The 13,473-nt window shown below is 41.3% G+C and overlaps 1 protein-coding gene across 1 annotated transcript in view; it reads right to left on the bottom strand.

Moving 5' to 3' along the window:
* Positions 1-5,290, bottom strand: part of gucy1a2 (guanylate cyclase 1, soluble, alpha 2) — a 41,747-nt gene extending 36,457 nt beyond the window's left edge. The window contains exon 1 of the mRNA XM_084351321.1: positions 4,798-5,290. Coding sequence (XP_084207447.1) covers positions 4,798-5,109 — 312 coding nt within the window. The 5' untranslated portion in view covers positions 5,110-5,290. The remainder of the gene's footprint in view (positions 1-4,797) is intronic.
* Between the last annotated feature and the right edge of the window lie 8,183 nt (positions 5,291-13,473).

The following is a 13,473-nucleotide window of genomic DNA, read 5'->3' as shown; positions in this document are numbered from 1 at the left end:
GGGCAAACTGTGGTTGCAGTGTATGCCACATCACCAAAACATCAACTGTGTGATTCCACCTGAGGATCTTTGTTCAACCCACCCTGTCTCCTCCTGTTAGTTGTCTTCACTATCAACTGTCCAATAAAGGTCTGAATGATAAAAAAAAAATATTAGATTTATAATCAAACTAGCGTTTATATTTCAAATAACTTGCACTAATGGTTTAATAGAGATCAAGTTGTGAAAAGGAAATGTTTACATCATCCCTGCTTTGTGTAGTTGTACACATTTTTAGTAGTTGTACAATCTTTTTTAAATAGAAAAATGGCAAACGGAGTTATGAATTAATATTTCTCTCTGGAGGATGTTTAGATTTTCTGATGTCAAGAAGGTAGCTCCATTCATTTAAATCTGAAAAAAAAAAAACAGGTAAACTCATACAAAGTGGTGTTGAAACATTTCCATGAAAGCATGTGCACGTAGCATTATGACCAAACCACTCTGACTATACTAGCTAGAGGCAACATAGATCTACTCCTGACTGAATTTGGCACCTGATAGGGTAGACACAGCTTTTGAATACACACATTAGCACACTCACACACTTGTCTCACACTTTTTATATTTTGGCCAACACTCAGGGCCTTTTGATCAGTGTCATGGGTCAGTAAGCTAATGGCCACCTTCCATGTGTATACACGAAACTGAGAGAGGGAGACAGAAAATGAATGTTTGCACACATGTAAGTGTGTGTGTGTGTGTGTGTGTGTGTGTGTGTGTGTGTGTTGTTGCTTCTGGGTCAGGGTGGTCAGGGTGAAGACAACCACAGAGAGCATGCTCTGTTCTCTCTGTTACGGTCCATTGCAGTCAACAACAGACACTGCCACTGCACGCAGCCAGTGTGTGTGTGAGTGGTGTGTGTGTGTGAGAGAGAACAAAAAAGATAATCAACAGTGTGTTGTGTTGTTAGTGAGTGAGTGAGTGAGTGAGTGTATATACTACATGCTAATTGGCTGATTGTCTACTGTACGTTGTTACCAACAGCAGCAAATTAAACATTTTGATGGCACCATCAATGTTAATGTATTTCGAAAGTGGACAAACATTAATCACGCTTTGGCAGAAATCCAATGTCTGGCTGGCAGAGAGAGTTAAGTAGGGCCATCCGGAAACTTGGGTGCCAATTGGAAATGTATGACAATTCGTAAATATTGTGATTTATTGTGATTTTTGTTTGCTTTTTTAACACTAGACCAGTTTTTTTTTAATCCTGGTCCTCGGGGGGCCTGCCTTGCATGTTTTACATGCTTCCCTGCTCCAACACACCTGATTCAAATGTCATCAAGCTCTGCTGAAGCCTCATAACGACCTGTTCATTTGAATCAGGTGTGTTTCAAGGGAAAGGGCAGGGCAGGGGGCCTCAAGGACCAGAATTGGAAAAAGCAATGCACTAGACCATGAGAAAAAGGTGAATAATTTCCTCTAGTCACATATAGTCAATTCAGGAATCAAAGAATTGATTCAGGAATTGTAAATTGTAAATTTCAACCCCTATTGTTTAAGCCGTTCCAGCCTAAAACACACACACCCTTCAGACACAGAAAAAAGACCTTGGGCATTTACCCTTTCACTGTCCCTGTGACCAGAGCACAACACCACAATGACCCTTACATATTTACATTTTAAAAAAGGGGCTCCATTGATGTCCAGCAGATGCCTGTCATTGCACTTACAGGCAGGCAAACACATACTTGCATACAGAGATACACACAAACATAGTACCGCAATGTTGCCCTCACGTAAATGCCTGATATTATCCTAACTGTGTTATTCAAACCTATCTTTAAGTGTCCCCTCTTCCCTGTTTTTTTTTCACAGAGCTGCTAAAGATCAGGGCCAGTAAGAGCTGCAGCTGAGAGCTGAAGTTGGCTCTCAGTGGTCCTCTCCAATATACACCAACTTCAGATTTTTAGCTGTGCTGTTGAATTTCATTATTTTTGCGAGGTTGTGCCAGGGCAGCACAAATAAAAGAAGACTGACAAATCACTGCTCTCCTATATAGATTCTCTATCTCTATCTATTTCTCCCAGGAATGGGACTACAGGGTTGGAGCATTTGAAATTTGGAGAAAAACCTATTCCCACGCCCTCCTGTACTCTGTTGACAACACAGCAGTGCCTGTATCATGTGGTTAAGATACATAAATAAACCTAGAAGCCATTACAAGCAATGAATAAAGCACAGAAATGTTTATTTATCTATCAATCTATTATTAACCCTTCCACCCATTTCAATCTCTGTCAGTGATACTAAGACTATGTAGACGCAAACAAGATGTGATGTTGGGGTGATGGAGCACTGTACACTGACTGTGGATCACTTCAGTTTTAAAGCTTTATAGTTCACAGTGGTTGTTTTTCTATCAATAAGAGGAAAGATACACATTAGAAGAGAATTAAGCAGTATTTGTTGTATCAACATTGAATCAAATGGCTCACAGTATTGTGGACTGTTCGCTAGTACTACTGGTACCGCTGTGACTGGCCACATCTGTCAGGACGTATTGTTTTGTGAAATTATAACAAATTGTTTGCTAAAAAAACATATTTTTAATTTCTTTAAGGATCATTGTAACTGTTTGCAGACAGTGCAGGTTTACACGTAACTGGTGGAGAAAGTTAATAATAATAATAATACATTTATTTTATATAGCGCTTTTCAGGGTACACAAAGACACTTTACTGGTTAAAAAGCAGAATAATAAAAATAACACTCTAAAAATACAAAAAGAGACAAGTTATGCATCAAAAGCAAGCAACATTATGCAAACCAATGAGAGAAATACTTTGGGGGTACTCGGGGGTAGACCAGTGTAAACCCACCATGATACATTGGTTTGTGGAATGTTACACTTTTAAAGCCTCAAACTTTGCTTCATGATCATCACCATCTTGGTTTTTTGGAGCCAGAAGTGACCGTATTTAGACCGAGAGAGGAGGGAAGATGAGGATACTGATGGTATCTGTCTGAAAACCCAAGGAAACACTGTGGAAAGGACTTGGCAATCACAAGGTAGCCACGCCCTAAAGCATACCCTTCTTTATCATTAATTTACTCTAAAGAGGACCATAATTTAGTAAATGAATATCATGCTGTAATGAAGAAGATTTGAAACTAGCGACTGAGACCATAAACTCATTAGGAAACAGTTTACTGAGATAATAAATCAAGTGAGAGGGAGGGTAATTTTCTAATCAGCTTACACACAATCAGACTTGTTTTTGAAACCAGTGGAGTTGCCCCCTGCTGACTATAAGATACACTGCAGGTTTAAGGCACTTCCACATTGGCTTCACTTTTCAAACCAGAAAACTCAGTCCACAATTTTTACAGTCGATGAAGTTGACGCAACAATCGTGTAGTAAAATGTTGTAAAATATCGACCTTGACTTCTACAGGTGGCCAGCAAGAAGATTGCATTGAGATGCTCAAGTTGTCTCTATTTTGTGTGTTGTCAAAAATAGTTTTGAGCAGCTTTAAAGGTTGACAGTGTAACATATGTAGAGAACATATGTCACTGCTGTTTAACTTTTGTGCTTCATATTGCTGAGTTTCTGTCATTTGTACAAAAGATTAAATGTTCCATATGTGACTGAATTCTGGTGTGTACAAATATTGGCAGATAATCTAAAAAATAATAAAAGTGCTACATTTCTTTATGCATATTGAAATTTTGGAGTTTATGCTTTTCTTTGAGGCCAGGATATTTCACCTTCTGGGGAAGCAAAAGGAAAACAGAAAAGGCTGCAATATTAGTAATGAATAAATGGTTATTGTCAGAAGTCTTGTGCAGTTTTAAACTTACTTGCTAACTGGCATTTCATTTAATATCACTTGACTATGAAGCTGCCTTTTGAGATTATGGTATAATTTACTCGTGTCATAGTGAAAGTCCTCTCTCACATAGCATTTCTGTTCCGTCCACATCTTAGACATCTGTTTGTCTGTCTGTCAACTTATCGTATATTTAATTGCTGACCAACTACACAACAGGGGGCACATTACAGGAGATGCAATCAAACTCAAAACTGAATCACAAAAGACTATGCAATAGCAAATGAGCTAATCACATGCCATCCATCACAATTGCGCTCAGTTCTAATAACTGCTTTATTACATTACAGCCTGTAGTACAACTGAGACACAGATAGAAGCCGAGACACGGAGAAACAGGCTCATTCGTCACAGTCCTCACATCATTACATTTACACAGACAGAGCATGGGCATCTCTTTCTCTCTCCCCCCCTCTCTCTGCCTCTATCCCTCACAACAACATATTTATTATATAATCTGCCAGATGATTCAGGCTATCAGAAGTGAAGGATAAAAAAGAGGCTTTTTTCATAGACAGCACAGCAAACATATGGGGAAAGACCTCGTCTGGGATTTTGGAAAATTGTGCTACTCTGGGGGGCTTGAATGTTGTGTTTTCCCTCTGAACTTTGGCGACAGCTGTGTGAAATGGAATAAATGCCTCTGGCTGTCATCATATTGACTGCCTCTCAGAAAAATCACTGTCTTTTGAAGACCAACAGGCATTGATTTGGTCAAAAGTGCCCAGCTCTAATTGCAGAGTATGTCAAACAAATTTCAGACGACTGTTTGTAAAACTATACATTGAAATAGGTTATAAAGTTTGGGATATTATTACAGATGCCACTAATCAGCCCTTATTGCACATTAAAGTATGTCATTGCAACTTTCTGATTGAATAGTTCAATGACATTTCTTGACGGCACAAGTTGGAGGCCTACCATGGGTGAGGTCAGTCGCCTTAGGCTCTCCCCCAGCGAGTCCAGGTTCACCCGTCTCCTCCTGGTGACCCTCTTGTGGGGTCCTTGCTGCTGCTCGCCCGTCGGGCACGCCGACCTCTCGGCGGGGCTGCGGCCGTTCCAGAGCACCGCTCTGTGGGAGGATGGGAAGGAGGAAAAGGGGCAGCCTCGGCTCTCCTCCGCCGTCTCCAGACCGCCGTCCCCTCCGTCTCCCCCGGGGCTTTCGAGCCCGCAGTCCGAGCCCACCGAGCTGCTGAACGACTCGGAGGAGATCTTGCGCGACGACGAGGACATGGTGGTGGCGAGGAAGAGGAGGAGGATGGTGGTGGTGGTGGTGATGGTGATGATGAAAGTGGTAGTGTTGAGGATGATGATGATGATGATGATGGTGATGATGATGATGATGCTACAGTCGGTTCCGTACCACGTCCACCTCTACTCCGGGGAGTCATCAGATAGTGGTGGGGGTGGGAGGGTGGGGGTGAGAGGAGGGTCGGGTGGGTGAGGGTGGGGGGTGAGGTCTGTCTGTGTAATTATGTATGCATATGCGGTGTGTGCGTGCGTGCGTGCGCGTGAGATAATGTCCAGGTCTGTGTGTGCATATGAGATGCGTCTGTCTGCGTGTGAGACTCAGCGACCTATTCAGAGGGAGGGGGGGAGGGGGGGGTCGACCGAGAGCGAGAGCACTAACGGCACGCAAACATTTACGTAAGGGGGAGGAGGAGGTGCGGGTATCGCCTCTTAAAAACCGGCCCCTTTTAACCCCCAAAACAAACGCACCTCCCACGGTCCTCTCTCCAAAGGATGCTTCAATTTAAAAAATACTGAAAAAACAGAGAACAGCGGTTTGAGCGTCTGATGTGTAAAAGACTGCTAGCTTACATGCGGCTGTCGCGCGCCGCAACTGTGCCAAAGCAGCCGTTACCTTAACTGACGAAACTGCAAAACAGATAAACGACAAACGGCCTCTGGACGCGACATGCTTGTCCTCCACGGTAATCCCCACACATGTCAGTCACTCGTCTCACACGCCTTGACCGTGAGGACCGCGGCGTCTCCCCACCCCCGTTTTCTCCCGGAGAGAAATCCCCAAAGTCACGGCAGATGTGGCGGCTCCTTTCCCTCTCCTCCTCCGTCCCTCCTCCTCCTAGTCCTCTGCGACAGCGGTGCTCCTGTCCGTCTGCCGGCTGCTCCTCTCATCGTTCGTCCATCTTCCACTCATACTCCTTCGCCGCGGCTCCTCGTCTTGTGTCGTTTCGGAGAGCAGGTGGAGGGCAGCGGAGGTGAGCGAGGTGTGGAGCGAGGAGAGCGCGAGCAGCAGCAGCAGCAGCCGGTGATGTGCAGATCCGCCGAGCTCGCGCTGTGAAGTGCGCATCAACGCGCTGTTCTGCTGTTTGAGTTGAGACTTCAAACCACAACCAATCAGAGCACAGATAGATCTGTCTGTCTGTCTGTCTATCTATCTATCTATCTATCTAGAAAGACTCAATTATTTTTGATTTGCCTGTCTATAATGTATGTATTTATTTACCTTAACTGGAAACAATTAGCCTACATGCCTATATTTTCTGTTAATAGAGAGCCGAAGTCGCCACATCCGGTTGCCCCATGGGACCTTATTTCAGAAAAACTTTGGAAAGTGAATGGAGAGGGACAAATACTTTTTTTGAGCCTGTTTGAATCGTGTCACGAATCACATATGTGATTTTTGTCAATTTAAAAGGGAATTTTTCACCTATAAACGGCGGTAGCTAACAAGTGGCTAAATCGGCCTGGAGGGTGCCGCTCTGCTTTGCTTGCGATCTGTCCTGGAGGTCACTCGCGGTACTGCAGCCAGACATTCCCCTGCAGCCCAAAAATAATTTTCCCCATTAACCACCATTATAAAAAATGTATCTGTGAAAATGTTTGTAGATACATATACATAAAATACATACTTGAATGTCCCTCAATTAAATTATGAAGCACACGTGTCTTAAAAGTGGCTACATTAGACTGTAAGTTGTCCATTAAACGTCACCATGCCGAACACAGAGACTCATCTGCTCACAAGTCCGTCTTTACAGGCCAACTTTAGTTACAAACTATTCTAACTATAACTTTACAACTTGCAGATTTATCAACCGACAGAAAACGTGTATAGTTATTGTGTAGTAAGACATTTAGTGGTGGTGACGTTTAAGTCTGCAATGCAATGTAGTCTGTTTATAGCCTAACGTTAGCTTTCTTCCTCTAGCGATTTAATTTACACTTCGAAAATCACAAAAGTGTTCATCTGTGACGATTAACTTTTGCTGAACAAAACTTGTTAGTTTCATTAACTTGTGTTTGCGGCAGAGCTTATTTCCAGCGATATTCCAGAACCCAGTTCAGAAATCCCATTGGCTTTTTGTCGAGGGAACCGGGTGTAATGGTAACTTCTGGGTTAGCCTACAAAAATACACCATAACTACGCCACTCTATTATATATAGTTTACTTTGGTGGTCTAAATGCTGTTTACAAACCTCTCTAAGTGAAGACATACTCAGTCCCAATTACATATTTTTAATTTCTAGTAATATTTTTACCCAAAAACCTTATGTTCACTGTTCCTCAGGTATATCTCGACATAATGGTCAGCCCAGGGGACCAAAAAAATTCCACATTCACTGCATGTCAGTGTTTCAAAAATGAAAAGTCTGTCGTAACTCACCCTCATGCTGATGGAAAGGCAGGGGAGGTTATGTAATCCACAAAAAGATTATGAAGTATTACAGCTAAACAGCGTTGCAGCATTCTCCAAAACGACTGATGGGGACTTAAAAAAAAAACATATAATGGCTTCATACAGCTCATCTATTGTAATCCAAGTCTTCAGGAGCCCGGAAAGCTGAAATTGATTTGACTAGATATTATTTACACTCTTGACAGGTGGTTGATTTTTGCACCAACTTCAGCTGTGGTACAAGCTTTTAGCTTAGCAGCTAAGGTACGATGTTGCCTTTAAAAAGTGTCTAAATGTAACATCTAAAAGTTGTTTTGGGGTTCTGGGGACTTGGATTATGCTGGACAAACTCTATGGAGCCATTTAAAGTTTACTTTTCAGTTGTTTATTTACATTTTAAAACAGGTCCCCATCTACTTCAGTTGTTGAGGAGAATGCTGCAATGCTGTGTTGCTGTGAAACTCCAGAAATGTTTTGTGGACTGCGAAACCCATGACTTTCCATTCATCAGCATGAGGTTGAGTAGATAATGTCTAAATTTTCATTTTTTAATGAACTCATCCTTTAAATCAAAGTTTCATGAGGAAATGGCACCAGGGCCACAGACAGAAGGGAAACACTGGGTCAGTTGTGCCGGGAAAATGTCCATATATCCCTTAAAATAATCTTCAGTGATCATCTTGCCCTAGCACTGAGCAAGACTATTGATGGCCCTGACTGGCACCATTAATGTACAATATCTACTAAAGTGGGTCTTGTTCTTTCAGTCTTTCATTTAGTTTTGTGCACACAGAGCCAGGCAATACTATTCCATCATATTCAGACTTTGTGATATGGTTGAAAGCTCCTTAGAAAGCAAATACAGTATGTTGACCTTGAGTCAGGATTCTTTTGACAAATTACTGTTTCCAAGGTGAAGATTACACTTTGATGGATAATGCTAGAGTTCAATATTATACTAGCTAACACCAGATCCATCTCCATGACAAATAAGTACATGTCATGAGCTGATAACGACTGTGTGATATGGCAAAAAGCTACGTAGAAAGCAAATACATGGATCTTGAGTGTTTAGACAAAACCGCTGTTTCCAAGGAGAAGAGTACACTTGAATAGATAATGCTATGGACCCAATAGTACATTTCTGCATGAGGTGTGTTTCATCAGTGTAATTTATAAAAAAAAACAAAAAACAATTGAAATCATTGTTGGTAAATGTTGGATTAATACTCCTCGTTATTTCAACATGGTGTCATTTACGGTTTCCAATAATAGTGACATCTCGGCAGGCAACAAACAGGTGATTGTTCTTCAATTAACTAAGTGGGAATGGCAATCAAGCAACATCCGATTGTAATCAAACAACAGTCATGGCCATTGAGCCAAGTTCATGGCAATGTGCCAATTGTGTTCAACATGGGGATATACAAGGACAAATATGGCTCCACAGGCAGATAATGGAGCTGGCAGCAGTGGTACACGCTTGTTGCCTCCCATCAGAGAACAGAATGATGCTCATGTCTGCCACTAATCACATCCATGACCTTGACCTCGATTGGCAGAGCATGCCTGTTCATTTAGGGCCCCACAGGGACAAGCAGAGAGACACTGAGACAGACATGATGCATCATACAAGTGCATGCATGTGCACACGCACGCACAGATCACAGTGTAATTTCCTGGAGGTGCCTGCTAATTCATTTGACTTTCTGGAGCAGCATGACCCCAATACATTGCATAGAATTGTGCTCCTTCTCTCTCACTCTCTCTATCTAACACTCACCCACTCACACTGTCTTTCTCTCAAACACAGCCTGCACTAACACACACTCGACACACTCTCTGTCTCACTTTCCATTTCCTTATCTGGTCGCTTGCTCTTAGCAATCAGTCTGCCATCCATCAGTAATAATGCAGGCATTTAATAAAGCCAACACTGCGATGGAATAAATAATGCTCCAGAGGAGATAAGCCCAGCAGCAGCCAGACATCTATAGCCGAGTGCAGACAGGGCAATAGCTCAGTAACTGGGCTATCGTGGAATTAGAATAACAGAAAGGGCACCTCATGGGGGTGTCCTGGTAATTGCATCCAGTCGCCAAATCTAACATGGATGGTATGAAATGTTAAGAACATTACCATGGAAATAAAGAATATAGTACGGAAGCCTATTGCTGCCGAGCCAGAAAAAGCAAAGTGGATCAGTATCAGGTTATAACATGAAAAGTTTATTGATAAAACGAGATGTTTTCATGTTATTACAAGCTTATTTCACAATAAAACGAAATACAAACTTATCATGTTGTAACAAGGAACAGCATGGTGGTTAGCACTGGTTTGAATCCCAACTGGGGCCTGGCCTTTCTGTGTGGAGTTTGCATGTTCTCCCCATTCTTGAGTGGATTTCCCCCATCATATGTCAACTCTCCAGTTGACATACTCCTTCATACTCATCACACACAAATACACAGGTAATATTGTTGATAAGACAACAAGATTGATATGAATGCAGTGTAGCCATAACAGGATTCTCAACGAGGAGAACAGTCAGTGACGTGAAGTAGAGTGGAGTGGAGCTCTGCTGGCAAAGGCTCGAACACCAAAGGAGTTTTTATTAAATCTGGGAACTTCAAGTGAACGTAAGGACATGATGGGATATAAGGAGAAATAAGGCTGGAAATGTGGGAGCAAATGCTTATAAAGCTTTATACATTAGAGGGAGGATGTTAAAATGAGCTCTTGTGTGAATTGGAGACACAAGTGTCAGAGTTACAAACTTCATAATGTTAAAACTTTTTACATTATAACGTGATAACTGATATTATTAAAACAAGAAACATTTCTTGTTACCAATACACTATTTATCTTATCATATTGTGATAATTCTTTGTTGTAACATAAAAATGTTTCACTTCAAAAGCTATTTCACATTATGACGTTAAGTAATAATGTGAAACGCTTCATGTAAGAATTAGTTTAATAGTATCTTGTCACAAAAAGAATAGTGTCTTGTTATAACAATATAAATTATCATGTTATAAGTGAAACATTTAATGTTACAACAAGTAACCATGCTAAAACATGACACTTTTTTGTAAAAACAAGATGAAGGTATTGTTTATAACAAAACACATTGCCAACTTGTATTTTACAGCACTTTATTATAGATGTTTTATGATGGTCATTTAAGCTATGACTGATCAAAAACATTCATTTGAATGCAAATAAGCAACACTGTAAACATTCAGGAGGTCTCAGTTGCCCTGGATGGTTGAATTATCAAATTACCTACAATCCATAATAATTCGGACCCATTTCAATCCTAAGCAACACTAGTAACCTTTAAGCCAGATATATGAAAACAATAATACATTTTACAGTGTTGCGATAAATAGGCTCATAAAGTGCATGAGATCAGAAGGAGGAATTTGCAGACAGATTTACAGAGTCATCTCTCAGGTATTAGCCTGCATATATATACACACACACATACAGAAAGATAGTTCAGATAAACGCATGAAAAAAACCATATATAGACAAAACCAGGAAGGAACAGACACTCATAGCGCTTACATCTAAAACATGTGTAGTTGTGGAATGCAGAGAGATAAGAAAAGGCTTCGGCCCAGTGACAAACACCAGTGAGTCAAAACCAGGTGCTCTTCCCCAGAGATAAGCACACAGTCACTCAAACATAAGACGCAGTCGTACAGAGACACACACAACTCACTCGAGCTTTTAGATATTTTAGCTCTCCTGTGTGTGTGTCAGCAGGCATGTCAGGTTCAATTTTGTGGCACAGAAGACTTATTGGTGCCACGTCTTTCTGTCAAATAAATGTCTCCTGCCTGCCAGTGACGCAGAGCGACGGTGTAAAATACAAAAGAGAACGTGAGAGAGTTAGAAAAGAGAAGAAATAAGGGAGAAGCTCGGGCAGAGCGTGCGAATAAGTGAATGAAACACAGCTAAGGAGGATGAAACAGCCCGGTGGGTGGGTTTGCAGAATAACTCTAGAAAGGACACGTGTGTGTGTGTGAGTGAGACATGGGAAGAGAAATAGCTTTCTCGGTCATAAATCTGCCCCCAGCCAATCTAATTGGCCATAACCATACATCACTCCATGCCACTCTGCTGCTATTAACCATGAACCTGGGCCTCTCTGTCACTTGCACAATATAAATAACCTGCTGTAGCGTCCCATGGGATGCTGTCAAAGGAACAAATCAGGTTAAAGAGAAGCAAATTGCATGTTTGTTACACTAAAATCTTCATCACCGATTCAGTTGAATTTTTTCAGAAATGATCACATTACGATCTGACCTCTGAGTACACGGTCTGATGTGGGGTTTTGTTTTGGCAGTTGCATCATATTCAAGTGATGGGCAATAGAGGTGGCTGACAAATTGAATTACTGCTGATTTATGGTGGAAGTGCCCCTCTGATGCACATATAAACGATAAATAATCCACAGTCCATTGACCGCCAAGCTGCAGAGACACTGTGGTCGCCATGGCATCGCTGATCTTTACAATGAAACAAGTCTTACTTACCCAAGTAATGTTATAATAATGATAAATAATAACAAAATGCTTGTTTCTCAATGCCACTGTGTCCTTGCTGACAGGAACTGGAGCCTGCAATTAGAGGACAACCCCTCTGCTGTCAGCATGTACCTGTTCCCTGTTTACTTTTAGCAAACACTCACTTTCAATGTGACTTAGTGAAAGCTGAAGAGTTTCACAGTTATATCATAAATAAAAGACAAAATAGAAAATTATGCAGTAACTATGGTCCTTTTCCTGTGAAATGTAGAAATACGTTCTCCCAACTAATCACTACTTGTCTCCTAGATATGCAGGGACCAGGTTCTAGATTAAAGGACACCTATTGTGCTTTTTGTGTTTTCCTTTCCTTCAGAATTTTACATATGTTCTTGTGCATTTAAAAGATCTTGATGTTAAAGTCAAAGTACGCAACAACAGAAGCTCCTCTCTCCCACAGAAAACACTGCTCCTGAAATCAGTAGTCCCGCCTTTAATTCTGTGACTTTGTGACATCACACTATGTCCCCTTGCTATACATTTGAATAATTTATGCTGCTCAGTTGTTGTTAGTGGTGTTGGGTCAGGCGTGTGTGAGCTGACCAATCAGAGGAGACTGGGTATTCAGGTTTTTTTTTTTAAAGAGATAAGAGCAAAAACAGAGCGTTTCAGACAGAGGGGGAATGAAATGCTGCAGCACTGGACAGTATGAGAAAACTTATGTGATTTTGAGCATTAAAGCATGTAAACCTAAACTACTCGTAACCCAAAATAAAATGATGAATCTAAAAATGAGCCTATGTCTCCTTTAAAATCTGGGGACAGCTTTTTCCCTAGTGCAATAAAAAGCTAACCATCTTTAGAGATTCACACAAATTCAGCACGAACCATCTGCACCCACTCACCACACGCTGTCTGAGATGACACCTGGAAATAAGGTGAGTCTCTGAAGTGATGAGCTCATCAAAGAGCCAATAGCAGGGCTGAAAAAAAAAATAGGAGAGGTCGCACGCCGGAGGGCAAGGTGGCCGATTGCTCCTGTGTGCTCCAATCGCATGTGTCGCTGTGATGACACTGAAACCTCGTAGAATTAAGTGACAGCTGCCGGGGATCACAAGGGCACAGAGTAAGAAATTAAATCCCAGGGCAGGGAAGGACAGTGCTAGCAGGAGAAGCTTGAAAAATAGTGGGTATGATGACACAGACTCAGCTCCAATTCATGTCTTGGCGGCAAGAAACTGTTACATAGATATTCCACTATCCACCAATTTATCAATTACATCATTCTTACATGTTTGTTTGTTCAAAAAGACCCAAACAAATAAAAACAAAATCTCTTGCACCCCATCAAAAAAAAAAAAAAAAAGAGTATTTTTGGATACTGAAATACCTTAAAAAACTTCACACACAAA

This window comes from Pagrus pagrus (genome assembly GCF_965226575.1).
Source record: "Pagrus pagrus genome assembly, chromosome: 4".
Lineage (NCBI taxonomy): Eukaryota > Metazoa > Chordata > Actinopteri > Spariformes > Sparidae > Pagrus > Pagrus pagrus.
This window is presented reverse-complemented; position numbering and strand designations above follow the sequence as displayed.